Source organism: Lepisosteus platostomus, chromosome 9, assembly GCF_059453375.1.
Source record: "Lepisosteus platostomus isolate fLepPlt1 chromosome 9, fLepPlt1.hap1, whole genome shotgun sequence".
NCBI lineage: Eukaryota > Metazoa > Chordata > Actinopteri > Semionotiformes > Lepisosteidae > Lepisosteus > Lepisosteus platostomus.
Genome location: NC_142619.1, coordinates 35,355,225 through 35,368,537, shown reverse-complemented (window position 1 = coordinate 35,368,537; position 13,313 = coordinate 35,355,225). Strand labels below are relative to the sequence as shown.

Sequence of the window (13,313 nt, the reverse complement as noted above, 5' to 3'; positions counted from 1 at the left end):
ATTATAACAGGCGTTTTTTCATCTGCAGACTATTTTTGTGTATGTCTCCCCTTTTCTACACTTTTTCACATGTAACGTAATCTAAAGTTTCACTTTATTATGGTTTTAAACACTTTTTTATTTCTATTTTTACATTATAAATCAATCGACAACAATCTCAAATTTACAGTGTTGAACTGGAGACCCATTTATACAACAGCAGGGCTTTTAGTGGAGATACCTTGCTTAAGGGTGCAGTATCAGCATCAAGTCTGGGTCTAGAGTCCAGAGGTCTAACTTCCATTTCTCACTGCTGCCTTAGTGGTTATATGACAGCTTGTCACATTAAAATGGAATTATCTTAATTTCTGTTAACCTCTACAGGCTAATTAGAGAACTTTTGTGAGCACTTCTTAAGTGGAAGCTGAATACCAGGGAATACGTTATCACAAAGTTCCAGTCAGGTATCCTTCTTATTCTGAACAGTACATTGTTGGGTAACAATATGTCTGTATTTAATTTTACTTTGGCTATGATTCATCACAATGGAAAATCTTATTTAAAAAAAAAACATTTTTTGGTGTTTTGTAATCATTCTTATAGACATATTGGAGCCCATGGGGCACAATATTATTTCAATATTTCTGAAACTGTAAACTGCTGTTCTGTGATTATTGTTTTGGGTGAACATAAAATGTAAGCAGCTGTTTGTCTTTGTGTTTGAGAAACAGATCACATCTCTAATACTGTGATGTTTTTGTCCTGTTTATCCATGTTGACTGAAGACTGAAGATTAATTTATAGCTAGATTCTCTTGAGAATGACCCAGAAACAGGAAGTCCCACAAGATGGAAAAATTATATATTACAAATCCTTAAGTTAATACATGTGTTTTGTTAAAACATCGAAAACATTTTTAAAAGTAAAATAGTCACCGATTAAAAGAATACACAGCAAATAAAATAACTAATTTTATTATTTAAAAGTTATTGATTTAAAAGTTGGATTGTGGTATATGTGGTACATCTTAAAGTGTTTTTGTGATGTTTGGCTTTGTTGTTTAACCATTGTAAATATAAATTTGCTGTGCAAACTAACAGTTTGCAGTAACTTTAGCTGTTTGTTTGCTTTTTTCTACAGACAAAGAAAGACCATCAAGCTATTCCTTAAACACTTCAAGAGATGCCTCTCCACAGAGTTCCACATCTGCTTCAAAGGTAGGCTTGATTTGGAATGATTAGAAACAGCTGTTTGTGCAGTCCAGTGCCAGCTCATAATTATTGAGACAGAGAAGACATTGATACTGACTTTAAAAAATCATTCATCTTCCGTATGATGCAACAAAGAAAAATCTTTAATGATTTTGGTGCCTGGAACTTTTTTATAACATCACACCTGTTTCTTTGACATACTGAATTAAAAAACATTTTAAATACACCAGATTGTGCGTGTTTTGTTGTTGTACTAGAAACTATAGTGACAGGGACAACAAGTGTTGCAGCAAGTAGTTGTTTATTGCTCAAAAGCAGGCATCATGCTTTGTAAGACATAATCAAGTGCTTCCTTACATGTTGAGAGAAGAGCCCATGTGGTATTCCTTTGATGATAAGCAAAATAATTATTTTCTGTTCTGTGTGAACATTAAAGATGTTGCTGTGCTGGAAAGAGTCCTGGGAACCACACATGAAAGTATTCCTGAACTGAAAAATGTCATGAACGCAAGTTGAATCTCTTGACTGGAAACAAAAACCTTCTGGGAATTTTGTTTGAGGTATTGCAATTCCAAATCTGGAAAAGAACTGGCAGTCAAAGGATCACAACAGTTTCATTGCAAAGAACAGAATTTGAGGATGCAAATGTGTACAAATGCTTTATTAGCTTTAGCTTTTAATAAGGTACATTTTATCACATGAAGCTGTGAGTATTTGAACTACCCAATGATATTATGACACTGCATTAATTATCAAAAATAACTCATACTGCAGCAGAGCAGATAACTTATAATTGTTTGGTAACTTATTTTCTCTGTCAGGTCACAGTTTGTGAATAAAATACTGACAGTTTGAGGCAACACCCTCTCTTTTTTGTGTCTTAACACCAGCTCCATTTCTTCAAGCTCACTACAGTCATAATGTCACCTATATGTTAAAGATACAACAGTACAAGTACCTTTAGATAACCGAGCCTGCAATGACTTTTGGCTTAACATGAGCTCTTCTCCTAGTTGGCATTATAACAGTAGAATGTGGTGTAGCTATGTATGTGTATAAAGCAGAGGTGATTAACCTTACAAAAATCTCCTGCTGAAGTTGACCCTAGGGACCCCTGAGATCCTGGGACTTCAAGAGGTGAGTTTATTAACAGTTTGACTCAGCACTGAGCCACGTTACTCCAGGAATGCCAGCGAGTATTGCAGAAATATATGATTTTTTTATCATTTAGACCAATGCTTTACTTCTGAAACAGTTCAATGGAAACATCTGTAACAAACATTTTCTAAAATATTTTGGACAGGTTAGATGAAATGGGTTTTCACTGGATGCCTGTCAATTGGAAATACTGATTTAAACAAAATGAAGACAGATGGAATATGTTTTTAAACAGCCAGATTATTTTGTCTGTGCATTACAGATCTGTGACCGTTTATTTTGTTTGTGCAAGTTATATGGGGAAAATGACGTGGCACCATGTCACCAAGAGGAGTATGCCAATGTGATTAATCTTACGCAAATTAAGCTGTGCCTATCAATGCATTCAAGATAATTTAAATAACAATAAAATTTATATATATATTTGTTTAGTTTGCCAGTCAGATTTGTGCTTTTATTCTAACTTTTTTTACTTATTAAAGCAAAAGATTATTTTTTTACTTAATTAAAAAAAAGTTCTTTAGCTGCTTACAAATCATACCAAAGTATAAAATAAGAGAGAATAAACTATTTAAAGGAAACATACCCCCAGGGGAGCCCGAGAGGGGGGGAATGAGCACCCCAATTTGAAGGACCAAAGGTTAATAAATTATGGAAAGTGACAATGAGTACGGTATGTGTGTGCGGAAAGATCTGCAAGAACCATCGAGGCCTAAAGATTCATCAGTCTAGGATGAAATGTTTGGAGGGGCAAGTAGTGACACAACGCAGCAGGAGCCAGGCCCGGAATCACCCCACAGTGCCTGGAGCCTCCATGTGTTGAAACAAGTCCAGCCAAGCAGATTATCTGTGAAAGTTCGAGTCAAATGGTCGTAAGTTTGCAAATCCAAAGTCTGGCAGCAGTTTGATGAGGATGTGGATAAAATGCTGGAAGTGATGGCGGAAGGAGTTATGTTGAAAGAAGGCTGCAGACTATGACAACAATCATAGTCAATTTAGCTGCAGAGAGGTTTGGTACAGAGGAGCAGAGGCCAGCTAGGGCATCTTACTCCATGAATCAGAGAGCTGCGAAGATTTTGTACATTTCTAAAGAAGCAGTATAAAGTGAGAAGGAATGACCACCTTTGGTCAGAGTTAAGGGACATTTTGAGGAAGAAGTTGATAACCCTATGTAGAGCTGAGTGGCGCAGAAGATGCCGGAAGGAGAGAGCTAGAAAACGAACTGCCTTCATAGCCAATCCTTTTGGCTTCATGAGACAGCTCCTGGTGCAGAAGCAAAGCGGGAGCCTGGAGTGTTCTAAGGAGAAAGTCGATCATTAATTTCAGAGTTCCTTCAGTGATCCCCGAAGGGAGCAGGAATTGGGTCAGTGCAGTATTTTGGTGGATCCGGCAGCACCAAGTACTGAATTTGACACCAGGGAGCCACTCTTGAAGGAGGTGCGGGAGGTCGTAAGAAAAGCAAGGGCAAGTTCAGCCCCTGGCCCGCATGGAGTAGCATATAAGGTATGGAGCACACAGGAGTGGTGACCCAGCTTATTAGAGAAGAGAATCATGGGAAAGTAGGGGTAACCTGGTAGTGCTCTGGTTTGACCTGACCAATGCCTATGGATCCTCTCCCCACAAGTTGGTCCAGGCAATTGCGCAAATACTACGTTCCAGGTAGAGAGGTGAATCTCATCCTTGATTATTACGATCAATTTAACATGAGTGTTTCCTCGGGGTCAATAACATCAGAGTGGCACAGATTGGAAGTTGGGATAATCACAGGCTGCACCATCTCTGTGACCCTCTTTGCCCTGGCAATGGATGTGATTTTCAAGTCTGCTGAACCTGAATGCCGGGGCCCTAAAGCTAAGGCAGCCACCAATTTGTGCTTTAATGGACAACCTGACAGTTACAACGGAGTCAGTGCCAGGAAGCAGGTGGATCCTGCAGGGGCTGGAGAGGTTGATCGGATGGGCAAGGATGAGCTTTAAGCCAGAAAAATCAAGGTCGCTACTGATGAATAGGGGTAAGGTTGTGGATAGTTTCCATTTCAACTTGGCAGGGACGCGCATTCCGAGTGTCTCTGAGAACCCTCTAAAGAGCCTTGACAAGGTGTTTTGATGGCAGCCTCAAGGACTACACTTCAGTCCAGGCCATGTGTCAGGAGATTGAGAGAAGGTTGAAAATGGTGTATCGGTCAGAGTTACCTGGCAAATTTAAAGGGTGGATTTATCAACATGGCATTCTCCCAAGGATACTCTGGGCACTACAGGTATATGAAGTCCCTATCTCCATGGTAGTGAATTTGGAGAGAAAGGTCAGTGGCTTCCTTCGAAGGTGGCTGGGCTTTCCCAGGAGCCTCAGCACTCTTTAAACTCTTCTTCCATGCACTTCAAGGGCAGCCTCAGCTCTATGGAAACGTTACTAAGCTTAGGCTGCCCTTGCAGTCCCTGAAAGAAGAGTTTAAAGTGGCCAGAGCAAGAGAGGTGTTGTGTAAAGAATTAAGAGACCTGAAGGTGGCCCAGGAGGGGATAGAGGTTAAGACTGGTAGGAAGTGGAGAGCAAAGAAGGCCATTCATCGGTTAGAGTCTTGTCTGCGTCACAGAGCCTTAGTGAGAGTAGTTTCCCATGGAAGAGCTGGACTTGACACCTTCTCACCCCTGCGGTATGACACTGCTAGAAGGAAGGAGTGGCATGGGTTAGTTCAGGAGGTGAGGGCAGCTATGGAGGAGGAGAGGTTTAGTAGGGCAGTGGGAATGAGACAGCAAGGAGCCTGGACAAGGTGGGAGAAGATATTGGAGAAGAGAGTCACGCAGGCAGATCCTCAGCAGATTAAGTTCCTGGTCCAGTCCATGTATGATGTCCTTCCTAGCCCTGCAGATTTGCACAGCTTGGAGAAAGTGGTGTCACCAGGATCTCTGGAGCATATCCTGATCGGCTGTAAGAAGGCTCTTGGAAGAGGGCAGGTACCATTGGCATCACAGTCAGGTGCTGAAGATAATTGCAGAAGGGATCAGCATAGAAATTAGCAGCAGGAAAAAGGTATGGCCCATGTCTCAGAAGAAAGCTTTTGTCAGAGTTGGAGAGCACTTAGGCTACGGAGTTCAGTCAAAAGCAGGGATACAGGAGACTGCATGGGACTGGCAACTCATGGTTGGCCTGGAAAAACAACTGGGGAACACAGCACATTGTCAAGACCACTTTGAGGCCAGATATTGTTCTGGTCTCCAAGTCAACCAAAAATATCATCCTTTTGGAATTGAAAGTGCCATGGGAGGATCGGCTGGAGGAGGCCTACGAGAGGAAAATGGCCAAGTATGAGGGGCTGGTAAATGACTGCTGGACACAAGGCTGGAAAGCTAAGTGTATGCCTATTGAGGTTGGCTGTAGATGTTTTGCTGGTCAGTCTACAAAGCCCTCAGCATATTGGGCATCACTGGAGAGAGAAGGAGGAGAGCTGTTTGTAATATCACTGAGGCAGCAGAGAAAGCTTCAAGATAGCCCTGGTTAAGAAGAGAAGGTCCATGGGGTTCTGCAGCTTAATGCCACTTGAACTTGTCACCCAGTGAACATCAGGATGTATCTTGTAAAAAAAAATTAACTTCAGTTTAAAACTCAGATTCCTGAGTTTGTTTCTGTATTGCAGTCTTTAATCTGTTTTCTGCACCCCTGCTTTTGATCGGTGCTTTTTTTTCAAATATTAATTGTTTGTTCGTGAGTGATAAGAAGTTTAATGACATTAGTTCAAGCCAGACATTAGGAACAATAGTGAGACAGGCAGGTTTTTAACAGTATAGATGATGATTGATTGTTTTGAATAATGGTTGTTGCTTAAGATATTATCATAAACATTTACATAAACAGGCTTGTCGTCAGTGTCTGTTCAGTTATCCTACACTCTCACATAGGAAGGTTTAGCCTGTTCATTCTAGATGTAATGAACCTTATATTGTGTGGATAACTGCAGTTACTGCAAGTGTGCTGTTGCTGGGAAGCAGGAAAAGAGTTATGAAGGATTTATGACTGTATAATGCACTTTGGTTTCATTACAGAAACTTAATGAAAAAAGTCCCCCTACACCCACTGGCAAATAAAAATAATGAAGTTCCAAAATTTGAGTTTTGATACAAAGAGCAGAAAGAAAATGAAATGTGTTTGGGGAGATTTTTCTTATTTAAAACTTTGGGTTTTGAGCTGTCTAATGGTTTTGGCTTCCAAATATCTGTGTATTGTCATTGGATTAATCATGTTTTATCCTTGAAAAAGTGGAAAACCACTTTTCGTAGTCCTGTCTGCCAGCATGTCTAAAGCCTTCCTCCAATGTTTTGTCCATTGAAAATTATTAGTCTGGTAATTGATCTATCTCCATTACTTTAACAGGGTTATGCTTTCTTGCTTTGGAGCATGTCCTTCTTTTGGATAACAGAATTTTAATGGAAACATGCCTTCGTGTATTTGTTCATTTGTTTAGATAAGCTCGGATAAAAGCAGCAAACCTCCTGAGCCTCAGCCTGCAGAAGCTTTGAGTGAAAAGGCCGATGAAACACTGGAACAATCTAATGATGTGTCAGAGGCTCAGCCAGAATTTGTAAGATTTGTGTTTCCACAACTAACATTTTGCATGCAAACAGTTTCCCCTGTATTGCTAACCTCAGAGGTGTTTCAAACATTCGGACACATTCACTGGTAGATGAGCTCACAAAATTTGGTTTAATACTTTGCCCCTTTTGCAGAATGTACCACCATTAATTACTCACTCTTATTGAAATATTCTTGTGACGTTACATTTTGGTCTGATTTCATTGCCTAACTCACTGCTAGCTAAAGAGATTGTTGGAATTTCAGAAGAAAAGGAGGGCAGGGCAGATGTGCTGATAATATAATGCACAACATTGGGTGCATAATCCACAATGTGCTAACTGTATAAACCAGAACAATACATAATTATTTCTCCAATCAGTTTAATTTATGATGGTTAAATTGTACAATAATTAAAATCAACTGATTTTTACCATTACATTACGAAGTAATAGGTATAAAGGTAATTTAAAAAATGCATGACAAAATAATTATTTAAACAAATCCATCCATCCATCCATTTTCTGTATTTTTTTTAAATATCTACCCATTCAGCTGCAAAGTACAGAATACGTCACCCCTTGTAATGTTTTTTTTTCCAAAAATCATTTAATCAGTGCCCTCTTTCACAGCAATAATATTTTGTTTTAGTTCTTTAATTAATTAACTATTAATTATGAAAACATTTTAGACAAGTTTAGTTATTTAACTAATATTCATTAAAGAAAATAAGTCTTTTGTTGAAGTGCTTTAGATTGAAAATGAAAGTATGGGTCCATTGATAACATGAACTTAAAGAAAAGAAGGTGACATCACAGGAATGTTTTCTCAGTTTATCTACGATAGTGGGAAAAATAGTGACAAGTGTTGAATCTACAAATAATAAACAATTTGAAGTTTAATGGTGTTGGGTATGAATGATATTGCTGATTCAACACTTGCTATGGTTTATCCCTTAATTACTCTTACAACAAAAATTTGACAATTGTTGACCGGTTTGGAAGAATTTAGTTTTAAATGCTTGTTTCTTGTTAATTCAATTGTGTTTTAAAGCAATTAAAGAGAGTTTTTCTAAGAGGATTTAATGTACAGTATAACATGCTTAACCCTTACATTTATGTTGCACACTTGGGGATGAAAAAAGTGTTTATAATTCAGATTGAATTAAAACAATACTTTTCATTTGTATTTATAGTTACAGCTAATTCCTTTTCTAAATTGGGTGTTACAGTGCCTGCTTTTATGTATGAAAATGTCCCTATCCTGCTGAGGCTGGGATCATTGCAAGCAATGAAAAGCACTACTTAAGTTGACAGTAGAATCTACCTTTATTATGAAAGTCTGACATATCCCCCTTTAGTAGCTGAGCGTAGAGGATCTGTACAAATTAATTCCCATTTTATAAGCAGAATTTTGATGAAGCCAGACTAACCTTTTTAACCTGTAATTGGTATGTTACTTGCATGCCTCTCACCTTTTCATTCTTTATTAATAGTAACTGGAATTTTCCTCGACTTGGTCGATCCCATTTGGCCAGAACCGCTGGCTGACATGGTAATGACTGAGGCTGCAACTTTTCGAGAGCCTTTCGCTGCTCTCAATTACCTTTTCAGTAACCTGAAGTATCATCAGAGACTGATAACCAGAAGTCTCCCCATGAGACTGAATGACAGTGAAGGTCTAACCCAAATCAATGCAGATAACCTGTTTACTTCCTGATCTCTTGTATAGAGGAACAGGTGATGTCAGTCCCTTAATGACTTCTTGCAAATTCAGATGATGCATTTTTTCTTCCTCTTTCTGGAGTGTCGTGATGCTGCCCCTTGGCAACCTTACCTAGTTTTGTTACTTTAGACGTGACTGCTTTGTTACATGAAGTTAATGGAAATCTTTGAAGTTCTGAATTCCTGTCTCAATTTCCACCAAGCTTAATGTTATGGTGAGGCACAAAATATAAAAATGTGAATGAATGAGACATTTTAAGTTGCTGCTGTGATGTCAGTAGTGTTTTATTTATGTGGTCTTCAGGAATTGTGTACACACCAGAAAGATGGTGATCAAATGTGATTTTGATGAGATGATGAACAGCAGTTGCTTAGCAGATATTCTTATCTAGAATGACTTCAATATCTAAAAACATTAAATTGTGATATGTACGTTGATATGACATTCCTATCTGAATCATAGATAACCCTTATAGAAATCTGAGATTCTCATTCAAAATGTTTAACTTATGCTAAACATAAGTATAAGCAAGATTACTTATATCAAATTAAGAACAACTGTGAAGGTCTGAAGGTGCCTTCTGTGTGGAGTGGTTATGGTGGATAGATGTGAATGGCTGTTTTAAGATGGCTATTGTCTGGTTCTTTTTCCATGGCCCTGCAATGGACTGGTGTTCACCAGGGTGATAATAGTCTTTTCATTCAGAGAAAGACTCTGGGTTGTTGCAGCAGAAAAACTGCTGCTGATGGATGGAAGAGCATAATTATTTTTTGTTCACTATATATATAACACAGCACAATCTGCTTAGCAGTCCACCTAATGCCCAATAGTGGTAAAATCTAACAATACACACAGACAATAAGGAAACTCTACTTGTGTTTTTTAACCATTAAGAAAATGCACACGTTTGAATCTTAATGTATATTAGGGGATATTTTAATTGATTTAATAATGATAATGGTACAGTTGATTTTTTTTCTATAAACTGTAACTGTGCTTCTAATAGTCTCTCATTGAAAGAACTTTCATGAACTTTGCAGACATCCATTTATATATACATAAGGTTAAAGAAGTACCATTCATGTTGTTCAGATACACAGCATTATTATTTGAACGTCAAATGTTCAAATGCATGTATGTCCTCTGTTATGTACTTTATCATGTTTGGTTAATATTTTTTTCTAATACATTCATCAGAAATGTCAGAGCAGCAACTGTCAGATGAGCTTAAGCCCAGTGGAGCCCTGTTAAAGTCCTAATCATAGAAAGCATCAAACACTAAGTTGTGGGTCTCATGGACATTACATAAATATTTTTAACATTACTTTTTAAGACCATTTGAGTTAAAAATAACTTTTCTAAGGGTTTCTGATGTAAATGTGTACAAATGGACAGAGAGATCAATGTATGTTTACAATTCAGTTGGTGAAATTAGAGTACTCTCACATTTTCTTAAACTTCCATTAGCTTGCTTTTCAGGTCACTTTAAATTTGCATTCAACATTTAATCTATCTAAATACGATATACTAAATACTACTACTGTCCTATCTGCATCATACTAAACTTACCTTATCTGCTAAAATTACAGCTTTAGTTGTGTGGACATATTTAAAACTTTCTAATGTATTTGAACCGCAATGACACCAACAATATATTTGAAATTAGCCCAATTTTAGAGACGGTATAAACTAAGGTTGAATTACAATGATCAAGATTAAGTTAAAATCTAAAATATGGTTCTTGAAACCTTAATAGTGATTTAGAATTGATGTTATCATGTTATAAATACCATTTATCACATTAAACAAATGCAAATTCATGTGCAGTTACATTAGCTTATTACTTTAACATACAAAGCAGGAAACTGAATTACAGAGTGATCACTCTTCTATTTGTTATATGTGAAAAATATTCAGTTGTTCAATCAGAAATCATTATGAAAAGCAAAACAGACCTGATCATTAGCTGGGTGTTTTATTTGAAAAAGGATATTGTGAAGATAAGAAGTGGCACATACTCCTCTCCCTCCATCCTTAGTCTTCAAGAAGTCTTGAAGTTTTTATTTCTTCTCAGAAATAAATTTGGTTTTACAAAGTTGAGGAAATTACTATTTTTCCTTTTTTCTTAGGATGATTTACAAGTTTTTGAAGGGGAACAAGAGGAACATCAGCCGAGCAGAGATGATACAACCACATTTCTGAATGATGACTTTCAGGAGCGACGGGCTATAGCCATTGCAGAAAAAGCCAGAGAAATTGAACAGGTTGGGGATTTCTTTTTTCTTATTGGTATATTTTAATATATTTATAAGCCCAAGGCAGGGGCCTTGTGAGATATTCTGCTTGCAATGCAGAAGTTATTTATGTGTTTAGATAATAAACTCAAATACATAATTATACTAGAGTTTAACATTATATTACTTCTAGCTTTTTTCCCGCTTAATAAAAAACCTAAATATACTTGATAGGGTTCTAAAATATAAGCACTCTTCAATGTCTTAATAAAAAACCTAAATATACTTGATAGGGTTCTAAAATATAAGCACTCTTCAATGTGATATACATATATTTTAATTATTTATTAAAATATTAATTAAATTAATTATTCATAATTCGTTTTTGTGGAATTATATTGCTGTCTGATTACAAACCAGAAAACCTGTTTATTCAGACTGGTATGTATTGGTTTATTGTGGAACACACAATTGCAAACACCATTAAGTAGCTATAAATTTAATTTCATTTGCATTTTGCATTGACAAAGAACTGTGTCTGTGTTGCTTATTGGGCACTGTGGTTCTCTTCATAGTTTAATTTGAGTAGAATTAGCTTTTAACTTCTGATGTACTCATGGCATGGACTACTTCCTCACCATAGTTGTTTTATAGCCAAGTAAGTGCTATATTACGACAGTAGTGTTAGTGGGCAGTTTTTCCTATCATCAATTAAGTAATTAAAGTTGGAAAAGATGTGTTATGCAAGTAAAGAAGTTTTTCGTAATGTTACTTTAGGTACTTAAGAGAATAGCACTAAGAAGAGCATCTTTATTTACATAACCCATCAATACAGACATTACTGACATATCAAATGCGCCAGTTTTCTTTACAATTTCAAAGCAATATTTTTGTTTTAGAATAACCATTTATTTTTATTTTTGAAATAGCCAGTTGTGTGTTTTTCACATTTTGGCTTCCAACCCCACAACTGCATACAGGGGTGAATGAAAAGGTGTAAGCAAACTCCTCCGTCCTGCCCATTTTGGGCAATTTGTCTTTTACCATATCACGCAACATATTCCAACATCCCTGCCTTAGAGTACCAAATGTCTGAAATTGACTGGAAGGGTCCAGAGTTTACTGTATCACTGCTGGTCCAGAGATCCCTGGCCTACCCTCAACCCTACCCTTCAAGACACACTATGTGCAGCCACTTTGAGGAATCCTGGTCACCATCAGCTACCCAGGTTTGATCCCATGATTATGGTGCTCAACCTGCACTCAGGTGATCACTTTTACCAGTTGAGCTACTTGGGAGGCTCCAGTAATTGTTTTTTGGTTTAAGTTTTTGCTGGTTTGTTTGTGTGTTCCAAGGTGGAATGCAGTGGAATTACGTTTCTTTGTGATCAGAAAGTGTAAACAGGGAGTGTGTGTCATGTAGTAAAAATGGCTACCCTAACACTTTCTCCTGCACATAAGTTGGTTTTTTGTTTTAGCCTCCTTGAGTTTCAGCTGCCTGAAGCGCTGTGGTATAAACTATAATTTCAGCACATATGTGTGACACACCTTTCCAATTTGGAATCAAGGGGAAGGAATGGATGAGAAGTTCACCTGAGGTCTCTGATGGCAAATATTAACTGATGTAATTACAATTTCTCCCTCTTCCAAAGTAATTAATTTAGACCTAACTGTCCCTAAACGGCAGTACTCGGCCACCCGTGAAAAACATAGTGATAGACATAGTGTTTACTGGAGGCATACTTAGCCTCCAGAAATTAGCTAGGAGTGCACCATTCTTAATATTGACAAACAAAACGGTTGTTCTGATATCTTATGAATTAGAGTTAGGGGGTCAGGCTGAGATACGAGTTAATGCTGATAACATAAACATAAACCAAACATAATAATTCAACAGTACTTTTAAGTATCTTTAAATAATTAGAATTTCCCTTATTTGAACACTTTTGTATAATTTTTCATTTCCTTAAATGTAATAGTAGGTTTCCCGTCTCTTAAAAAACAAAAGAATAAAACTATTTAAACATAGCACCACAATAATGGGCAAAAAGAGCTGGTCATCATGGATGACCTAGTGAGTTTTTATTTTAATCTTGGAAGGGTTTGTGTATTAAATAATCTAAGGCTACATTTACTGTTTTTAATTTTAATTTAAAGACTGATGAATATTGTTAAAGAAATTGTGTGTATATATATACATCTAAGCAACCAGTGAGATTGACTGCAGTTCTTTAAGACAAGGAGGAACACACTGGACTCTGGCTTCTTGCTGGTATTTAAGTGCGTAACTTCATGTCTGCATAAATATTGTGGCAGAGCTGTGAAAATCCATGTTTTCAAAAGGAGTAAAGAAAGAGGTTTTGGTGTTTACATTGGATGCTCTCCAAAGAGTAAACTGTGGGTGCTAGATTCACTTGTCTTCTGGAATCCTATAGTTCTTTTT

At 37.2% G+C, this 13,313-nt stretch overlaps 1 protein-coding gene and 1 long non-coding RNA gene across 5 annotated transcripts in view; both read left to right on the top strand.

Annotated features, from left to right (window-relative positions):
• Window positions 1-13,313, top strand: part of LOC148654897 (periphilin-1-like) — a 100,169-nt gene that overhangs the window by 63,646 nt on the left and 23,210 nt on the right. For 3 of the 4 annotated variants that reach the window (XM_088644806.1, XM_088644808.1, XM_088644804.1), the window contains 3 exons: window positions 1,120-1,196; window positions 6,805-6,921; window positions 10,766-10,900. In XM_088644806.1, coding sequence (XP_088500932.1) covers window positions 1,120-1,196; window positions 6,805-6,921; window positions 10,766-10,900 — 329 coding nt within the window. The remainder of the gene's footprint in view (window positions 1-1,119; window positions 1,197-6,804; window positions 6,922-10,765; window positions 10,901-13,313) is intronic. The other variant, XM_088644807.1, reaches the window with a different exon arrangement.
• On the top strand, window positions 1,203-4,334 carry LOC148654898 (uncharacterized). The gene is made up of 2 exons (XR_015941155.1): window positions 1,203-2,893; window positions 3,624-4,334. It is a non-coding gene; the product is annotated as an uncharacterized LOC148654898 (long non-coding RNA).